The sequence below is a fragment of the Motacilla alba genome, chromosome 2 (assembly GCF_015832195.1).
Source record: "Motacilla alba alba isolate MOTALB_02 chromosome 2, Motacilla_alba_V1.0_pri, whole genome shotgun sequence".
Classification (NCBI taxonomy): Eukaryota; Metazoa; Chordata; class Aves; order Passeriformes; family Motacillidae; genus Motacilla; species Motacilla alba.
Genome location: NC_052017.1, coordinates 109,638,189 through 109,658,118, shown reverse-complemented (window position 1 = coordinate 109,658,118; position 19,930 = coordinate 109,638,189). Strand labels below are relative to the sequence as shown.

Genomic DNA, 19,930 nt, shown 5'->3' with positions numbered 1-19,930 from the left:
CCATGTCAAATCAAAATCTTGACAATGGGTTCATTAAGTCAGTTATTATTGTCTTGGACAGGACACACAAAGCAATGAAGGTCTTGCCAATGCGTTATTTTTCACTCTTCCCCCTTTCTTATGCATAAAAATATCACACTTTTATTATTGCAGTGATGTCAGTTTGTCAGCCCTTACTTCTCTGCTTGTTTAAAATTATCCTCTGCTTAGCAGGAGATCTCTGACTAAGGAACATTTATTGTTTTTCAGGCTGTCATGTCAGCTGCTTCATTTTCAGGAACCTGGAAGGGAAATTCTGACAACAGGACGCCGGGACTGCTGACCCAAAAAATCATCCTTGTACTTCAGCCCTCCACTGGATGGACCCAGTTCCTATTCTTAAAGCAGGTTAGGGAATAAATGGTGCTCAATTTATAATTTATAACTTTAGCTCAGTCTGTATTTGAGTTTCTACATAGAAATAATACATAAAAAATGGCACCGAATCTGGAAGACTAAATCAGCACTTGGGATTTCTACTTGTCTACTCTAAACAACTGTAATTTGTAAACTCAGTTTTCTTAGGCTCAGGTAGAAGGCTCAGTGGAAACTGAAGGTTTTTGGTCAAAAAGTCTGGAAAATGGTGTTCTGGACCTGACATCATATGACTAAACAGAAAGTCTTCCATTGCAGCTCAAGTAAATGATGTCTTTACTGTTGGTGAACTGGGAATAAATCCCACAAAATGGGAATGTGTTCACCAAAATACATGGCAGAAGAATCCCCCATAGAAAAAAATATAAGTAGTACACAAATATATTGGTCTTCTATGTGTGAAAAGACGTAGATGTTACTAAAAATAATAATAAGAAATGGTTAAATTATGCTTCATGATGTTGAGGCACTTATTTGTATTCCAAGTTCACTAACCCCAATGGAAAAAAAAATCCACCAATAAGAACCTCAATGTATGCAATTTGTCCTTAAAAACCTCAGTGGGAAGTTTAACCAAACATTTAGTGGGATTTACTTAGAGATATACATAGGGCAACTCCCAAACCCAGACAAGAAAGTGTAGTTTATCCTAATTCCCTCTTTTCTACTTGTACTGTTAATTCTCCAACAATAACAACTTTTAATAGGTAAAAAATAATACTTACATCTTAATTTGTCCATGATTTTTCCCCCACAAAGAGTTGCCAAGGCCATTTTGACAGCAAAAACAGAAATTTTACCATGTCCTTCCCTGTTCAAAAGTAGAAAGTAGACATATTTTACATGTCCATTTTATGAGAACCTGTTCAATTGAAATGCACATTTCTGACATCACTTACTGTAATGCACAATATATATGGGGATTGACATACAGAGAAATAAAATAAGGTTTAAAAAGAAGGTTTGCTTTGTGGGAACACACATCAGTATACTGCTCTGTAAAGATCTCAGAGCAGATTTATTATGTATATGAAGCTCAGTATTAAACTGTTTATCTCATTATACACTACAGTGATAATTATTACTGCTATTTGTGATACAGTAGCACTGGGAGACACCTATTACCCTCATGGCTTCCCCATCCTTAGTGCTTTGGGAATTTTTTGGACCTAGAAGATTGCACGCAAGCGAAAAAATCAGCACTGGGAACAAAAGTGAGAAAGCACACGAGGCTCACATCATTGCACAAACTTCATCTGTACTTGTCAGAAGGTCCTGACAACTGCATTTTAAATGATACACCTGGCCCCCAGGAACCTTGAAGAAGGACTTTGCTGAAAAAAGGGGAATATGCCCGCATCCAGAATGAGTGAAGGACATATGTTGTGATATAGAGAAAAGTTTTGTTCCTGGTTTGTTCAAGGGGAAGCTGTACTTGGCTCTCAACTTTCAATTTACAATCCATAAGTGCTAATAAACCCCAAATTCACCCAAGAGTTTGTCTTGGGGCAAAAAGGCACATTGCCAGCTCTTCCCCCAACTGTCTTGAAGCATGCAATGGCTTAACTTTATTATTCCACTATCCTCGTTCTCCTTTTACAGCCATGATGGTCCCCAGTGATCACCTGCCATCACAGAAAACCTGGTTTATTTGAGCTGCATAAGGAAAACATGACCTCACACACTGCATGGCACACTTAGGCCCTAAAACACCTATCAGCCCAATTTAGTGTTCAGCCCCAGCTTAGTGTTCAGCCCCTTTCCAAAGATGAAAATGCTCTCCTAAGTTCATCTGCTTCTTAATGTTAATCTCTTGACATCCAGAAGGTGAAATGTGTTTTTTCTTGGAATTTTCTGAATCTTACTGTAAGGCACTAGGAGTCCAGAGTTGCACAGGAGCAACGTCAATCCATCATCCAAACTCCTTGGCATTACTCCACGGCTTCCCACATGAATTAATGATATTAATTAATGACATCAGTGAGGACATGTCATCATGCTTTAAAAAAGAGACAACCAATATTTGTGAGATTAGCAAAGTGGCAGGCACATTTCCTTCTGAATTCTGACAGGATTAATGATGTGGCTAGATAATGAAGTTTTCTTTAAGTTTTTGGAAACTGAGTTTCTGTGATCTTCAGTCTACTCTGCCAGGGAACACAATGTTTATAAGGGATTTCCTGTTTCATGTATATAATCACGTCCTACATAAGATGGTCTAACTGCACTGGCAATAGCAGTACACAGAAATTTAGCTCTTAATCAATATTTCTAAAATTACTCTGTTCATTGTCACTCACAATTTTAAGGAAGAAAATTGCATCTGAGCAGTACTAAAAGATGAACTGATTGTGGAAAGACACAAAGCCTGTGACTGTGCCTCGTTCTCTGCTAATCCCAAACCAGACTTCCATGCACATACATGGAAGACAGACATGAATGGTACACTCACATCTGTACATCAATGCATGCTACATGCTTCACTGCTACGTTCATTAAATCACTCAGACTTTAGAAAATTAGTCAGTTCCCTAAGCTTGACTAGCTAATGATCTTTGAAGTTCATTGAATTAGATTTAGTTCTACGTCAGTATAACCCATAATTCTAAATATAAATTCTAATTATCCTTTCCATTCATTTAAAATTCTGCTTTTTGCCAGACAATCAATTAGAAATACAAGCAAAAAGTAACAAATTCACTATGTCAGTATTTAAGAAAGAAATATTTACTGTGTTCTTTAATGCTGACTTTTGTGCACTTTTTCATTATGTGAGTTCCCTTTGACTGGCTTCATAAGATTAAAATCACAGCACAGGAATTCCAGGCTTCTGTACTTCCATTCTTTGTTGATTGGATTCTGATTTGTGTAAACCAGACTTAGCACTGTTATGGCTGAGCATGTGGTCCTTTTGTATTCTTTTTGTGCATGCTGCCCTTTAGACCCTTAGGAATTTTCCGCACTGTTTCATCATGAGGGTTCCATCTGCCTTTAAAAGAGTTGTTACATTATATATAAAAAAATAAGCTAAGTAGAAGCAATGGCATTATTAAGAAGCAATGGAAGATTTAGAGATTGAAAAAATGTGGAAGTGCTTCAAATTTAGATTATTTTTCCCAGGAGGTTTAGTTACATTTACTAACAGGATTATATTTTTGCATTGCAGACACATATCAACTTGGCTTAAGCTTTCCACCCTAGAGCCATTGGCTTTTCCCATACTCAAATAGTTATGGAAGAGAGGAACAGAAAAAGAAAATATATCATTTATCTCTTCAATCTCTCCATTTGAGTTGATTCATTTTGACACTGTATTTTTCATCGGTCATTTGTATTCCTAAAAGCATCACTAGAGCCAGCATAAACCAAATTTGCCCTCCAAATATATATGTCTCTGTGTGTGTGTGTGTGTGCATATACACACATGCATATTTAAATACACATGACTGATGAACAGACAGAGTAATAGGGCCTAAGACTTGCCAATATCATTTGGATATCCAGAAGTGCCCTGAGCTGTGTCTAAGCACTACAGATGATCCTGACTGGCAGCACTGGGGCCTCACAGGCTTTGCTGTGCAAAATCAAATGCTGAAGCAGTGGCTCATAGCAGCAGGAAGATCTTGGGAGAAGTCAGTGCTCCCTGAAAACAGCTTTGGGCTGGCTAATGCAAAGAGAAATAAATTTTACTAGTGGAAACAGGAGAGGACAGCAAATATTTTGATTTTATATTGCACCTCTCTTGCTGAGATTACTCTTCAGCAAGATGCATAAATGATGTCAGAAGCAAACCTTGAAGCTGATGTGCACTTAACAACAATAGAGGATGGAGTACTTAGGAAAGGGAATGATGACCAGGGTTGAAGGTTATCTCCCGCTGGCTTGGGGAAAAAAGGGCAAAAAATTATAGCTGCTTTTAAACACCAGAGCAGAGCAGAAGGTTTTCTCTGCCACTACACAGCTGCAGAGAGAGACAGCATCTCCCCAGAGCAAGGAAACCCCACAGATTGTCTGACAAAATCCACAGACTCATACAAGGCTGAGTCCAGCCCCAGGGCCTGATTTTGCCTATTGGGTCACCAAGGAGAGTGGTACCAAATAGATGACACTGTCATTTGTCAGGATCTCCAGCAACACCCATACTGAGACAGTCAGAGGGAGGGGAGAGCCATCTAGAAATAGCATCACATCTTTAGAAACAGCAAATGTGTCCCATGAAAAGGACATCTTACTTTTTGCAAAAGTAAGAAAAGTTCTTCAGTTATTGGTTACTACCCACTGTAATAAAGGCAGTCAATACTGAAATGTCAGAGGCTGTAATTACAAATTCCCATTTTCACAACGAGGTTCTAGAGATGAAATTTTATTGACATTTAGCAAGATTCTTTCATGTAGGAAAGCAAAATGCACAATGTCCAAATCTCTGAAATGCCTTTTTTTTTTTGCTGGACTTTCTTTGTCAATGCCTCTGTGGCTTTCAATGAGTAGCAAAGGTAGAGAAGAGAGGGAATTGAACACTTTATTGCTCTGAATAGATGAATGAGCAAGAAGTTGTATTTCCAAAATGGATATTGATCATCTTTATGTTCTGAAATCAGTACAATTCAAATGTTCATTTGATTAAACAAGGGCATGAGCATTTCCTCATTTCTCTGTAGAATTCAAGCCCCCCACCCCTCCAAGCCAAGCAGGGTCGGTTTCATAGCCCAGGGCTCACAACTCCATTCATAGGACAGTGTACATCAAGGAACAGAGAAAATTCAGCTACTTTCTTACCAGTTAAACTTTGCAGCAGGAATAGCTGGACATGATCTAGCACAGAATATTTCACACCCTGTTTAAAAGGAGTTTTTTGGAGAACAACTCGACTGAATGAGGCTGACATTCCACCTTGCTGCCTAGGCTTTGATACCAGCCTGGGAGGAATTTTTCAGAGAGGTTTGTACTTGTCAACTTTTTACGTAGTACTTGGTGTGCCAGTGAAGGAAATGTGCTATTGTTTCATAAAGCATAAATTAATCACCTTAGGCCTTGAAGCAAAAGCTGTTAAAAACATAGATCAGGCATGTTTCTGCCTAGATTTTTTTAAAGTCTGACCACCTCACTCTGCTCACTGGTTTTGGTCTGTCAGGGTCATCTACCACATGATGCTGACTTCCACACACTAAATTAATTGGAGAAGTATTCCTGTTCATGAATTTTGGATTTGTTGGCTTGCAGTTTCATAAGGTCGTACTTCAGTTTACTTTTAGCAGCATAAAGGAACATCCCATTCAGTCTCACATGAAATTCTATACGCTATAATTTTCCCCCACTTTTTCTCCTTTCAGGGTTGAGCAGCAGAGAAATATCTGTGGGCCTAATGAATCCCCAAGGCCGTAAAAAACCCATAAAAAAACGGGATGTAAGGTCAGCACCGGCAGTGGCTAAGTTGGCCCACATGCCATGGCAGCACACTGTGGTTCCTTTTGTGTTTTGCTAGCCAAGTTTTAGCTCCTGAGAAGACATCTGTATTGCAGGCCTAAGGAAACACTCCTTGCCAGAGGGCAGAGAAACCTACCACATTTTCAGCAGACTATAAAAAGAAGGAATGGGCTCTGTTTAAAGTTTGAAGGATCTTCAACCAGTACAGTACATGAAGAGCAACATATATATTAACCAGAACTAAATAAATGAGACAGTGGCAGGCTTATTAGACTTTAAAACATGAAATAACTTGGTCCTTGTGGTCCTTTCATACACGTTAGGTCGCAGACTCCATTTCTCCACTTTCTTTGGATTCCAAATGGGACATGAAAAACTGTGCCACCTCCTCTGGATCTGCAGCACCTTGCACTTGGCCTTGCTGAACCTGATGAGGAGACTCTCATGGGCCCACTTCTCCAGCTTGCTGAGTCCCTCTGGATAGCCTGCAAAGCATTGCTTCTCTCTGAACATGAGACCACAAGAAAAGACCTTGCTCCTCCTTCCACCAACTTCTAACTTTCAACTTTTTGCTGCTCTGGAGGGGAGAGAAAGAAGCAACATGGGAAGCAGAGACAGATGCTCTGGTTAGACCCCAGCAGCTCTCACACTGTCTCTGTGGCATGCAGAGCCACCAGAAACCAGGAAACCTGAACCACCAGTGGCTGTTAAACCAATACCCAACACAAAACTTCAATGATATAAGTCATACTAAAGTGTAGGGAACATTTTGAGAATCAGATGCTAAACTGGTACGTCTTTATTTGTGACAGGTGTCTAGATTTCCACTACAGTACAGAGACGCCTAGCTGACACATATCTCCATGAAACCTGAACTTAGGTATCTCAGGTTGCACATGAACCTCATCTAATAAGTTTGGAGTATTTAATATGGAAGGATAGGCAGCTAGTCCCTATCTCTGACCTCAGAGCTGAGAGCCTCTTCCTAAGGATTCCTTGGGCGTCTCTGCCCTTCTGGGTAATGCATCCCATGCACTACACTCAGAGACAGCACAAAAGAGCTGCTGCTGGACAAATAGAGTGAGGGTCACAGCTTCCTTACCCTGGCGGGGGGCTGATGGGAGCTCAGAAACAGATCATGAACCACAGCACATGGGATGTTTTCAGGGAAAGCAAACCCTTGCCCCCTTAAAAACATTCTCTGATTCCCTCCAGGGGACTAAATTCCTCTACTCCATTACACTGCAAGTAGCTGTGTTGTGTAGTTGAGATCTTAATCCCTTTACATTGAGCTACAAAACAAGCACAGTAGCACAGGTCTTGCTTCCACAGACCAGGGTCTTTCCACATGTTTACCAGCCAGGAAGCAGCTTACTTGTGGCATGCAGCAATAAATGCATCAGGTCATTTCCAGCTTCCTTTAGTGTGCTTGTCACAGCCACAATGGTATGAATTAAAATGCCTGTTCCTTCTTTTATTGCCCTTGAGGGGAGGAAAATATTCCTGAAGGCTATGATTTCACAATGGATTGGCTTTTCTTCCTCTCAGAGGGGCAGGAGGAGAGGTTGAGTGCAGCCTTCTCATGTGGAACACCTACTTTTCCTCCCTGTTGCCATGGCAACTGAGCCACTGGCTGGTCTGGCACTGAGAGGTGCTCAGTGACATCCAGTACCAGGCCAGTGAGAGAGAGGACTAGGAAGAGAGAGGGGAAGCGTCCTTATTTTAATGTTTAATGGCCAGTGTTTTCTGCTGATGAATTTTCAAAAAATAAGCCATAAAGTGACAACATCTGCACCTGTCAGACTTAACCGCTGTTCTCCAATAGCTCAGTTTTGAGGACTGCAAAACTGCAGTACAGGTTGCAAAGTATGTATTCAGAAATTGCAATAGATATACACAGAATACTCATTACTGTAAGTGGTTTGCTCTATCTAAAATTTGTTCTTTTTGTAATATGAGTCCCATGCAGTAATAAACAACATGAATTTCATCACCTCCAGGTCTTTAATCCTATTTCTGTCATGGTCTCAAAATCATGCTGCACTGGCATGAGCCAGAAAAAAAATTGCTTACAGCTGCAAGAACTTGCAGGGAAATGAGCTCTTTCAAAATAATGAGCTATTAACCCATGGCACTGCCGCAGAGGCATTGCAGTGGTGTCAGCCACTGGTGTGTCAATAAACAACAAGCCAAATTAGAAGCGCATGTGAATTTGTTTCCATAGATAATTCTTCTTTGATATAAACTGGAACAAGTCTGAGTAGCTGGATGAAAACACAGTTGTGCTGAATTTGGCTTGAAAGAAAGGAAAGCAGAGGCCCTTAATTTAGGTTATCTCCCTAGTTAGCACTATTCACATGCTCATTATTTGGGACAGAATTGAGCCCGCTCAATTGATTTCAAGAGATATTTCTGGAGGAAGTAAAATCCTTTCAGCGGTTGGGAGAGGCGGGAGGAAAGGCAGACTTACGGATCAAAGGCCGCTAGCAGGAAGTTGAGCAGCAAGCTGATGGACTGCTCCACGTTGATCTGGTGGGTGGTGGGCATCCGTTTGTTGAGCTGGTAGAAGATGGTTGAAATCACAGCTTCCAGGCGAGCCACATTCAGTTCGATGCTGGGGTCCAGGTTGTTCAGGGCGTTCTCCCGCAAGGCTTCGATCACATTCCAGATGTCCACCAGGTGCACTAGGGGACAGGACAGAAGGACTCAGATGGGAAAACATGCTCCTGAAAGCTACTGAGAAAAAGAGTCACCTCCTCCCACAGGGTGGGGAATAACACAACCAAGTACAACATGCTTCATGAATAATTAAATGAATTAATGCATTTTCCATCATCGTATATTGAATCTGGTGGAGGAATGAGCAAATAAAATTCAAATTCGTTAATAAGCAAACAATTTACTGATATTACTAGTTGTAATGAGTACAACCTCAGCTTGGGAAATCATTCTTCATTGTATAAAGTATTCAAATAAAAGTCTGTATTTTACAAAAATCACTGAAAGGTAAACATACGCTAATTGTTTTTCTGAACCATGCCTTTATGAATCCCCATTCAGAAATTACTCTTAGATATTAATTTGCATAGCAGATGGGCTTTTCAGAAGATCCTACGAATACTAAGTGCTTATCACATACTGATATTTTGAAAATTCTTTTCAGCAATTTGTATGGAAAGCAAAATATTTTACAGAAACAGAATAGTAATTGAGTCAGGGTACATTTAAACAAATAACACATAATGAAGTGATCTGAAAGTCATATTTTATGTCTTCTAAATATATTTGCCAAATGATTTGTTAAATATCTCTCTCTGATGAAGTCCTGCTCTAAGCTGAATTTGATGGGGCCTGTTTTTTACCTACAAGGACAGCTTAAACAACAATCCCTGTTCACCCTTCACCTTGCACCCAAACAGAAATCTTGTTTGCAGAGCACTGTTATTGTAGCAGTATGATTGGCTTGCCGTGGATTGCCATTTCCAGAAGAGGTGCACTGTGCCAAAAATAAAGAAACCCCTACAGAAATTTAAAAACTGGATTTAGTTCAAACCTGAACTCAAAGGTTCATCCCTCTATCTTAAGTATTACCTATTGTCCTACTGAAGTGTCAATAAAAAACAAATCAGGAGGCTCAGGGGGCAAATTCTCTTTTTTTTGCCAGACAAACGACTGCACAGTTCTCATTACACAGCATGGTGATATGTCTTATGATGCATCAAAAGCCCCCTGTACGTGGAAGGAGATCCTTGTTTTTGTACATAGAGAAACTTAATTACAATCCTCCTCATTATATTTTTATTTGATTGGTTTGCAGGTGCTGTCTCAGACTGTAATGTGACATGACGTCTGATGGCAGGGAAATGTAAGCTGATAGCAGACGGATGATGAAACGAAATACAGTCATTTTACTTAGTCTAGAATTTTGCCCTATGATTGGGTTTCCCTTCTTTTGCCTCAGGAATAAATAGCCACCAACACCCTGCCGGCACATGTGTAAGCCCAAAGAGGAAGATACTCCATACAGATGAGTGGTAGCAGTAGCAGCAATTTAGGGACTTTAGGGACTAGACACGGCACTTTTCCACTTTTTGCTGTTCCCTAGCAAATAACTGTGAAAACCTACAAGATACAGTTCCATTGTGACACCAAATTATTTATTTTATCTTTGTATTAAAAGGAAACTTCTACAGGCAAACTTGTATGCTGGCAGGTTGTCTTCAAAATGTTACCCTGAATTAAGCTGATGTTTGCACAGCCAGGTTTTAGTAGCTGGGGACTACAGCGGTGGCTTCTTTGAGAAGCTGTCAGAAGTTTCCCCGTTTGGCAGAGCCAGTGTCAGCCAGCTCCAGGATGGACCCACTGCTGGCCAAGTCTGCACCATCCAGAAATAGTGGTAATGCCTCTGGGATAACGTATGTAGGAAGAATTAAAAAAAAGGTTTTGCACAGTTGTAATTAATGTCAAAGAATAGCAGGGTGAGAATATGTGTGAGCAACAGCCCTGCACACAACAAGTCCTCCACAACAAGGTCAGTGGAGAAGAAGAGGGAGGAGGTGCTCCAGGCTCCAGAGCTGAGGTTCCCCTGCAGCCCGTGATGCAGACCACAGTGAGGCAGCTGTGTCTCTGCAGCCCACGGACATCCAGGGGGATGCAGAGATCCACCTGCAGTGCCTGGAGGAGCTCACACCAGAGCAGGTGGATGCCTGAGAGGAAGCTGTTGAGTCTGTGGGAGTCCCATGCTGGAGAAGGGTCCAGGCAGGAATCTGCAAACCTATGGAGAGAGGAGCAGTGTCCTCATAGGGCTTGTGACTCTGTGGGGGACCCATGCTGGAGCAGCCTGTCCATGAAGGACTGCATCCTGTGCAAGAGTGACTCGTGCTGCAGCAGTTTGCAGAGAAATGTTGTCCACAGGATGGAGAAGTTCTTGGAGAACTGTCTCCTGTGGGAGGAACCCGAGGCTGGAGCAGGGGAAGGACTCCTCTGCCTGAGCAGCAGCAGAAACAGCCTCTAATGAACTGGCCATAATCCCCCTTCTCTGTCTCTCTGCGTCACCGAGGTAGAGGAGGTAGAGCTTGTGAAGGAGGGAGGGTGGGAAAGGTATTTTTAAGGTCTTATTTTACTTCTCATTATCCTGCTCTGATTTTGTTAGTAATAAATTCAATTAATATCTCTAATTAGAATCTGATTTGCCTTTGGTGACCTCTCTCTGTCCTTATCTCAACCCTTTGTTGTATTTTCTCCCCCTTGACCAGCTGCAGAGGGGAGTGATGTAGATGCTTTGGTGGCTGTCTGGCATAAAACCAGAGTCAACCCACTCCAGCTGGGTGGGTGGAGTACACAAACTCTGAACTCTTCTGTTTGTTTTCTGGCTGGTGGAAGAGCAACTTCCCCACAAAAAATCTGGCATAGGTCTCAGATCCTTTTAATGCAGTCATGCCCATTCCCACTCAATCAATTTTCACTGTCACAGAGGTAATCTGGATAAATGGAAGATGAACGATGTCCAGGAAGACAGCTGGCACGTAAAAACTGACTCTTTCTGGGCAGCTTCTCCACATGGCTCAGAGGCCAGAGAATGGAGAAAGTCATCAGAGAACAGGCCATTGTCTGGTCCAGGAGAGAAGGGTTAATGAGCATTCCACCACATAAGGCAGCCAAGGAAAGTACCAGAAGTACAGAGCAACGTGCCAGAAGATGCAGGAACAGGCTGGACCATGTGCATGAATTTTGGGGTGCTCTTAAGAGGGAAGGACAGGCAGAAAGCAAAAGCTGAAGTGGGATGTTTCCATCAAGGTCCATAGCCATGCAGGCTGTCGCCGGCCATGGGGGCTGTCTCTGATCATTTAGACCAAGCAGATGAAGAAGACGCTTCCACCAGCAGTTTCACCAAGTTAGCTTCTGGTTATGTGTGCAAATCATCAAACATGAACTACAGAAAAATAACTATGTGAGAAGTTACCAGGCCCAACAAATTGCAAAAGAAAGAGTAATGACATATGCAGATGCTCACCTTGACTTGAGGCTACACTAACAAGAGAGCAATCCAAGAAACAGGACAAACAGGGGTACCAGCACTACAGACCAAGGCAAAAATTACTAGGGCAACCTTATTATAAATACTGAATAAGGACGTAAAATCAGCAACATTAGAGTTGGTGGGAAAAGAATAAACAGAGACAGGCTGTTTATCTGGGAGTGCATGAGCGTGGTAGCAGAAAAAAGCATGAGAGTGGAAAAGGGCAATTTGAAGTGTAAGAAATCATGCCATCAGAACTGATGGGGTACTTTTCAAGCACCCTGTAAAGGAATAGTTTTGACCCTACATGTACACTTCTGCAATCATTGGAAACTGTAATGTGAAAAGGTTACCCAGGGAGGAAGAACCAGATACCCATTCTCCCTAACAGTGAGAATTTTATGCTGTAATTAAACTTTAATTGCTGTAGCCTAGTAGTAGAAAATTCTTGAATATGGAGGAAAAAAGCTGGCACTATGAGTAAGGCTGAAATGGGAGTTGGTGCCTTTATTGTTCACATGATGTAGTATGGATACTGTGCGGCTGTTGGATTTTAATGTGGGGGGTTTTTGTTGTTTTGTTTTCCTGCTGATATTATATTTCTCATAACATAGTCATATCCAGAGTTAGTTTTGATGATGGTCTTGGGAAGGAAAATGTCCAGAGGCTAGCAGATGTGGGACTAATAACATCAGTATACTAAACACATCTGAGAGAAAATTACTCATTTTATTGTTAACTCTAACCTGAAAGACTCATAAGCTCTCCCGATGTTCATTGGTATGCCAGAAAGGTAGGGCACAAGACTAAGAAAATGACTTATTGGAAATTACAGAGCTGTAAGACTTCCCTACCCACTATGAAATATTAGTCTCAAGAAACTGCTGTGTATTCATGCTATAAATAATTTTACTTGGGCTTTTCTTCTTTTCCCCAGAAACACTTTGGTTCTACTTGACGCTGAATAAACAACAATCATACTGCACTATTTTATTTTGCATTTTATTAATTAATTGTACATATATCTAAGAGGCTGGAAAGCAGTATTTCCTGGAGATGGAAGATGGACATGAGCCAGACATTTAACAAGAACTACTGATTTTGAAAATACCTGCTTAAATGTCTAGCTCAAAATCACAAGGACATTTTGTTAGGCTGCTGGACAGATGACTGAAGTCTCTGATCTTTACTCACGTCAGTTGTCATGGACAAGAATCACGCAGCTAAATTAAACATAAAAAATTAAGTGTCTACTGTTGACTGGTGACCAGGGCTCCCTCTCATGTCAGTGAAAGAAAAAAAGCACCTTAAGGCATCTGTTGGGAGACAGGTGGGATGAGCAGTGCTTTGAATCTGCCCATATTTCTTCAGTGACTACAGAAAAAGCCTAAAGCACCATGTTTGCATGAGACACGTAACCTTGGAGCTGGTAAAGTTAACTGAGTTGAATTCCACACCTTCTTCTTTAAACATTAAGAAAATATGTATTTTCTAGCATGACTACTACATGACCTAGAATAATTCAGGTTTTATAGAAAATATGAATAATAAATACTTCAATCTGTATGAACAGCTACCGGATCCTGTCATAGTCACTACCTTTTACATTGCATCACTTGACCTTGCACAGATTACATTCAGGTGTAGTGCCCTACCGATCACCATGAATTCTATTATTTTTTAAGGTTACTCATACAGTAAGCAAACTTTTACATATTCTAGCATGCTGCCAAGTCAAACTGTCAGTATTGGCAAAAGGGAAGTAAAACACAGGACTCCACAAGCTCCACTCATTTGTACTAATAGAAATTGATGCCTATGGCTAATGTGGTATCTATATTCTGTTCAATGTAATAACAGAATGGCAACCTCGCAAACTTTGCATAAGCTTACATTCCTCATCTTCTCATTTTCCATAATACCTGTTATGCTCATTTATTTATTTATCCACCCCTGAGACTGTTTTAATCTCACTGAAGAAGGCATATCTCCTTTGTTTGCACAACACATAGTGCAATAAACCCCAAATCTGATTTCTACATGCTACAGGATGCTAACAAGAAGAGTTTGCAGAGTAACAAAGCAGCATATAAATGCAGGAAAGCTTTCTCTCTCCTAAAATCTGCCTTGAATTCCCTCAAGAGACTAAATCTCCAAAAGTTTGTTTTTAACTTCTAATTACTGTTGCTGCTTTTGTTGCCTTGCCCACATTTCCCACTGAAAAGCAAATTATGCCTCAGCATGTGAAAGATGCCCCTTTGGAAACAGATTTGGAAAACTAGAGAAATCTGTCAGTTGTTCCTTCAGTGCCAGCAGATGAACACTATGCAGTAGGAGTAAAAGCTGCTTGTATCTAGTGCCTGTGTGGTATAAGGTTATCAAAAACCATGAAGCTGAGCCAACATTCATGGACCCTTCAGAAAGGCCTCACACTCTGTAAACAACACAGCTACCCAGGTGTAGATCTCACTCATTTGCCTGATGTCTGAAAATAATGCAGACCATCTCCACAAGCAATTGCTAAACTATGTTTCCCTTTAGATTTTCTGTTAAGTGATCTTTGAAGTCACAGCTAAGCTAAAGCTCTGTGTTGTTACATCTTCTATGGTGAACAGTGTCTGCTAATTTAGCTTCTTATGTACTATTTGAACAGCATCCTAGAAGGTTTCACATTTGAGCACGCTCAGTGACAGACAGTGATGAGTGAATGTAAATAAAGTTCAGAGTCCAGACAGAAGTGGGACGACACAGATGAGGAGCATTACAGATGGCTGCCATTCACTCCACAGCAATCATTACCAAAAAATGCACTCTTTGAGGAGACCTGGTCTGAACTGCAGAGAATTGAGATTAATGCATGAAAATACACTCCAAATAGCAAATGTTATTTCCTTCAGTGGACTTCTTCAGCTGTTAAAGCAACATTTGGAGAGTGCCTGTTGCCAGTGCACTGAGACAGAACTGATCAGCCTCTCCCTGCAGGATGCAAGGGGGATGAGGATGGCTGGCTCAGTTCAAAAGGAGTTTTGTATTCTCCTCACACTAAAAAGTTTTCAGATACCTTCAAGTTTTACATCCTGCTCTTGTGCCTTTACCTGTGTTCAGAATACCTTTTCCTTTTACATTTTACTACTTTTATAACAAAAGTGAGCAATTAGTAGTTACAGTGCAGAATTCCATCACCTACAACTCTGTCGCAGAATTCCATCACCTACAACTCTGTCAACAGGTCAATTTGTGGAAGAGATGTACCACGGATACATTCAGAGAAAACACAATTTAGCAATCTTAGATTGCTTATTATACACACATATGTCAGTTTTACTGATCTTGAGCAGCTCTCCTTCATTCAAGCATTTTCTAGGCTCTTCATTCTTCATCTTCAAAAAACCAATGTACTTTTAATTTTTTGTAACTAGTAACTTGAATTTATTTGCAATAAGTAATTTTCTGTTTGGTAGATACAGTATCTTAATAGGAAAAAGGGGGGAGAAGAGATGTACTACATTCCTTTTTTTCAACTCAAAGCAACAAAATTAATATATACTTATGCTGTGAAAAATGAATTTTTCTCTCCATCACGCAATTTATAATTATGGAAAGGCTCTGAGATATAGATAATCTTGGTATATCACTAATCTCAAAGGAGGCAGATTACTTCAAACATCAGCTGTCAAGAAATGATGTTGCCCTAAGCAAATATAAAAAAGAAAAAACTGTAGCAAAGTTTATCTTCTAAGTATTAAAAAAAATTTAAAAATTTAAAAACAGTCTTAAAAAGGCAAGTCTTTTAAAATCTTAAAAACAGCTTAAAAAAGCTTAAGCTTTGTGCTTAAGCTTTCCTACCATTAAATGGTTCTATTTATACAAAAATCCTCATCTGTCCTATTTCATTTTTTTCTATTACACCCTAACCATGAACATTACAAAGTTATCTCTCCACTTATTACTAAATGAACATGGAAGAGGAGATTACGTTTAATCAAATACAGGAAGTGAATAAATCAGGTCTTTAACAATCAATTCAAATTTACTTAACATATAGTAGGTCTAAGTAAATATAAGTGAAACATGTCCAAGGGATAGTTAGGATCAAAAATTCTCCTTGCTATATTTTCCTTTGTTGGTAAATACAAGAAGAAATTTTAAATTGAAATATTGGTTTAAATTCTTTTCAAAATTTTACTATACATTTCATGAAGATTTTAGTCCAGCAAAGCTCTTACACACATGCTTGAGTTTAAGCACACTTGTACTGTCATTTGAAATCAATGGCACTTGACTGTATGTCAGGTATTTCAGGTGGATTTCATTAAAATGGAAAGATTAATGCTTCCTTGTCTAGCAATCCTAAGAATACTATAACATATGCTAGGAGATTCTTCTTTTTTTATTAGAATCTATGAACCCATCACAAATTAGGGTATTGCAGCCATTTGTCATCGTCATTGCTAAGAAGGCCTCGGAAGTTATTCACATTTTCTGTTTGGATCCCTCTCTCCTGCTGCCAAGCAGGTAACAGAGGACTGACTGAGGCATATTTTTCCTCTAAACGACACCTGTTGGTGGCCAAGCTACCCCTCAATTCAGCCAGCTGTAGTGTGATCACTGAAAGCTTTACCTGCACATCCCACTATCATGCAGATCCAAGTGCCAGCGATGAAGGCTTGCAGTTTTTTACACTGTCTGGATACCAAATTACAGGAAAAAGAAAATGTACCAGGGTGTTGCTTCTGCTCAGGGCTAAAAGGAGGTACTCTTTGGCAGGGTACATCTGGTGACAGCTGTCAATCCACACAGTCTGGCACACCCAGAGTGCTCATGGCCCAAATATCTGATATTAAGAAGAAACTCCTCACTGTAGGGTTGGTGAAGCACTGGAACATGTTGCCCAGAGAAGCTGTGGATGACCCATCCCTGGAAGTGTTCAAGGCCAGGTTGGGGATGGGTCATCCCCATGGATGGGGATTTGAGCAACCTGGTCTAGAGGAAGGCATCTCTGCCCATGGAAGGGGGTTAGAACTAGATGATCTTTAAGCTCCCTTTCAACCCAAGACATTTTATGATTCTATGATCCAATGCAAGGAAGTATAGAACATGGAGCCACACTCTTCTAAGGGATAGGACAGTAAAAGGACTGAGGGAAACAGGCACAAATTAAAACACAGGAAGGCATTTAAACGTAAGAAAAAGATTTTCCCTGTGAGGATTTTAGAACTGTGTGATATTGCCCACAAAGGCTGTGGATTATATCCTAGAAAACAATGAAACCTGAACAGGACAAAACCCGGAGCAATCTGCTGTAGCTGACCCTGCTCTCTCCAGAAGTCCCTGCCAACTTCATTGATTCTGTGCTGTCCCTGTTGGATCATGAACCTATACTGCAAACCCACAGTAACTCTCACTGGAAAGGAGTCAGTGCTGCCTCACTGACTTTTCTCTAAAATCATTACTCAAGTAAGCTGTGCTCCAAGGGCCTTCTCTAACACATGTGGTAAATAAAAAACTACAGAACCTACTGTGAGGCCTCCTGAATGTTTGAGAAAGAGTCCTCCACATCCTCAACAGGTTTTGTGTGAGGTGTGCTGCGGGCCTTCACAGCATGGTGCATACTCAGGTATTCCCCTTTAGCTCCCCCCTGAAGACCAAGGGGTTTCAGAGAGAGGCCATGGTTCCATTTAATCCCCTGTCAGCTGCATGCATTCCTCTTCCTCTACACTTTTCTGCCTGTGCTGTGAGACTGCACACCCGTGTGGCATGCACTGGCTCAGCAGAAAGCTGGAATAAAGCTATCCACTTCTACCTGCCCATCCCAGTGGTGAGGAGGAGTGCCCGGGTTAGGAACTAAATATTTAGACCAGCCAACAGAAGCAGCTTTTTCCTGAACCAGCGTGCACATGGAGTCAGCTGCATTTGGACTCTCTGGATTCACACAGATCACCTATCCCAGTGATGCCACATGGAACAAGCGATGTCCCAGCCTTCAGGAGTTGGCTTGTCTGTGCATATCACAGCCAGCTGCACACTGCATGCACAGAAGAGATTCCTGAGTGGGTGCCAAACCTGGCTGCTGGCTGTTTGGAAATCTGCAGGACACAATCTGCATTGAAAAATTAGGGAAAGTTTTAAAGGTTCCCCTGTCTGCAAACTTGGAGTGGCATCCTATTATACTTTACCTGTGCTGCACCCAGAAGGTAAAACAAGTTATCCTAATACCTCCTGGGAGTCTGATCACTACAGAAGTTTGATCAAGTGTTAATAATGAGGAGTAATCAATAGGCTAACAATACACTGAAATGTGGTCTTTTCAATTTCAATATGGTACCTGACAAATCCACCAAAGTGTATGAGTGTGTAAAGATCTCCAGTAAATTTTTTCTTTTATACAGTAATTTAATTTACAATAGAAGTTCCTTCTTCCCCTGCCATCAGCTCCTGACCATCTTGTCTTACCTCTATTTAACCTAAGACTGAAGAGCTCTCTGTGGGTGGCAAAAGCCATCAGTCTCTCTGAGGAACAGCACTAATGACAGTCAATTCTGCAAAAGGGAACAGCAGGTGATCCACCCTGAGTGCTGGGTTGGGGAACTGTTGTCATCTACTTGTCACCCAGATGCTGGAAAAGTGTTTCTTTTTTTAAGAATGTGCTTTGAAATAACTTCTTTGAAATGGTGAACAAAGTATGACATATATAAAATGAAATAATAAAAAATATAACTCTAAGCGTCTTAGTATTTTGATGACAACTAGGAAAGAATTAAAACTCTGTTGCTAAGAAGCCAACAACAATGGCTTAAATCCACTGATTACATGTAATTTTCTTATTTTAAGAGTTAAATGTATTTATGAATTAAAGACCAACATGCAAATAGCAGACCTACTTACATGTACTCCATAGTAAGAAACTTTCTAAACAGCTGAAGACAAAGGTCTTTCTAAGACTGTGTGTCTCTATTATTCTTGTGATCCCACTACAGAATTCCTTTAATGAGAAAGGCTTTATTTGAGGCACTGTGTGATCAGGCCCCAGTCTCACTTAGTTCCTGCAGAAGGGCTTTGCAAGTGTCAGCTCTCCAAGAGCCAAAGAACTCACAAGGTAACAAGACCTGGTCGACAGATATGTACAATACACAACAGCTTTCTCACTTCTCTTCAAAAACGTCAGCTTGCCTTACATTTGAGTTGTCAGGTCAGTTTGTAAAATATAGATCTGATGAACCTGACAGTGAATGCAGCAACTGAATCACGGAGACTTCCAAAGACTGTTCCCAGAGGAGGACCAGAAGCCGCGTGTGAGCCCCCCTGGAAGCTCAGGAACGCCTGAAGCCCGGAGGAGGAAGCGCCAGTGTGCGAGGCGGGCACAGCCCGGATGGAGCGCAAGAAGGCAGGAGCGGCAGCCGAGAGCCGCGCCAGCCGCACACGCTCCTGGCGGGGCCCGCCACAGGATGGCACTCCTGGGTGGATTTTAAATGCAGCCACGCTCGCTCCAGCATTTTAACTCTCTCCCGGCGCAGTGTCAGGCGAGACAGCACGGATCAGCACGGTACATCCCCACCGCCGTCTCCCGAAAACGGCCCTGTCTCCGTGCTCAGCCGCATCACGACTGGGTGCGCGGAGATCCGGCTGCGTGCGTGCCCTGCGCGGGCAGGCAAACAGTGCCAAAGCCGTGCGGTGGAAAAGGCAGAATGTCTTCATGCTGGATGCCCTCATTACAGTGATAACATCTTCTCCAGCAGTATGCTCCTTCAAATGCCAAGTCTGACTTACACCACGTCTTTCTTCCATCAATAGTTTCCTTTTTGGCCTCTGATACAACCGCTGCCAGCTCTATCCATCTCCCCCCCCCCCCAAAACACTCCCCATGCCACAGGCAGACTACAGCTTGCTTGGCACTGTTACCAGCCAAAAGCAACCACAGAGGGAATGCAAATGTTAACAAATTGGGTTATTTACGTTTTTCATTAATTCTGAAGCAGTGCGTGTTACCAGCTTAAGGATCCAGAGTGTTATGCCCAATCTCATATTAACTGCTGTTTCCTTTAAAAAACAGCTTGTGATGATAAGGGAAAATGT

At 41.3% G+C, this 19,930-nt stretch overlaps 1 protein-coding gene across 36 annotated transcripts in view; it reads right to left on the bottom strand.

Moving 5' to 3' along the window:
- Positions 1 to 19,930, bottom strand: part of DTNA (dystrobrevin alpha) — a 225,486-nt gene that overhangs the window by 60,107 nt on the left and 145,449 nt on the right. For all 36 annotated transcript variants that reach the window (XM_038127890.1, XM_038127887.1, XM_038127889.1 and 33 more), the window contains 2 exons: positions 8,309 to 8,522; positions 1,140 to 1,225 (listed from right to left, as the gene is read on the bottom strand). In XM_038127890.1, coding sequence (XP_037983818.1) covers positions 1,140 to 1,225; positions 8,309 to 8,522 — 300 coding nt within the window. The remainder of the gene's footprint in view (positions 1 to 1,139; positions 1,226 to 8,308; positions 8,523 to 19,930) is intronic.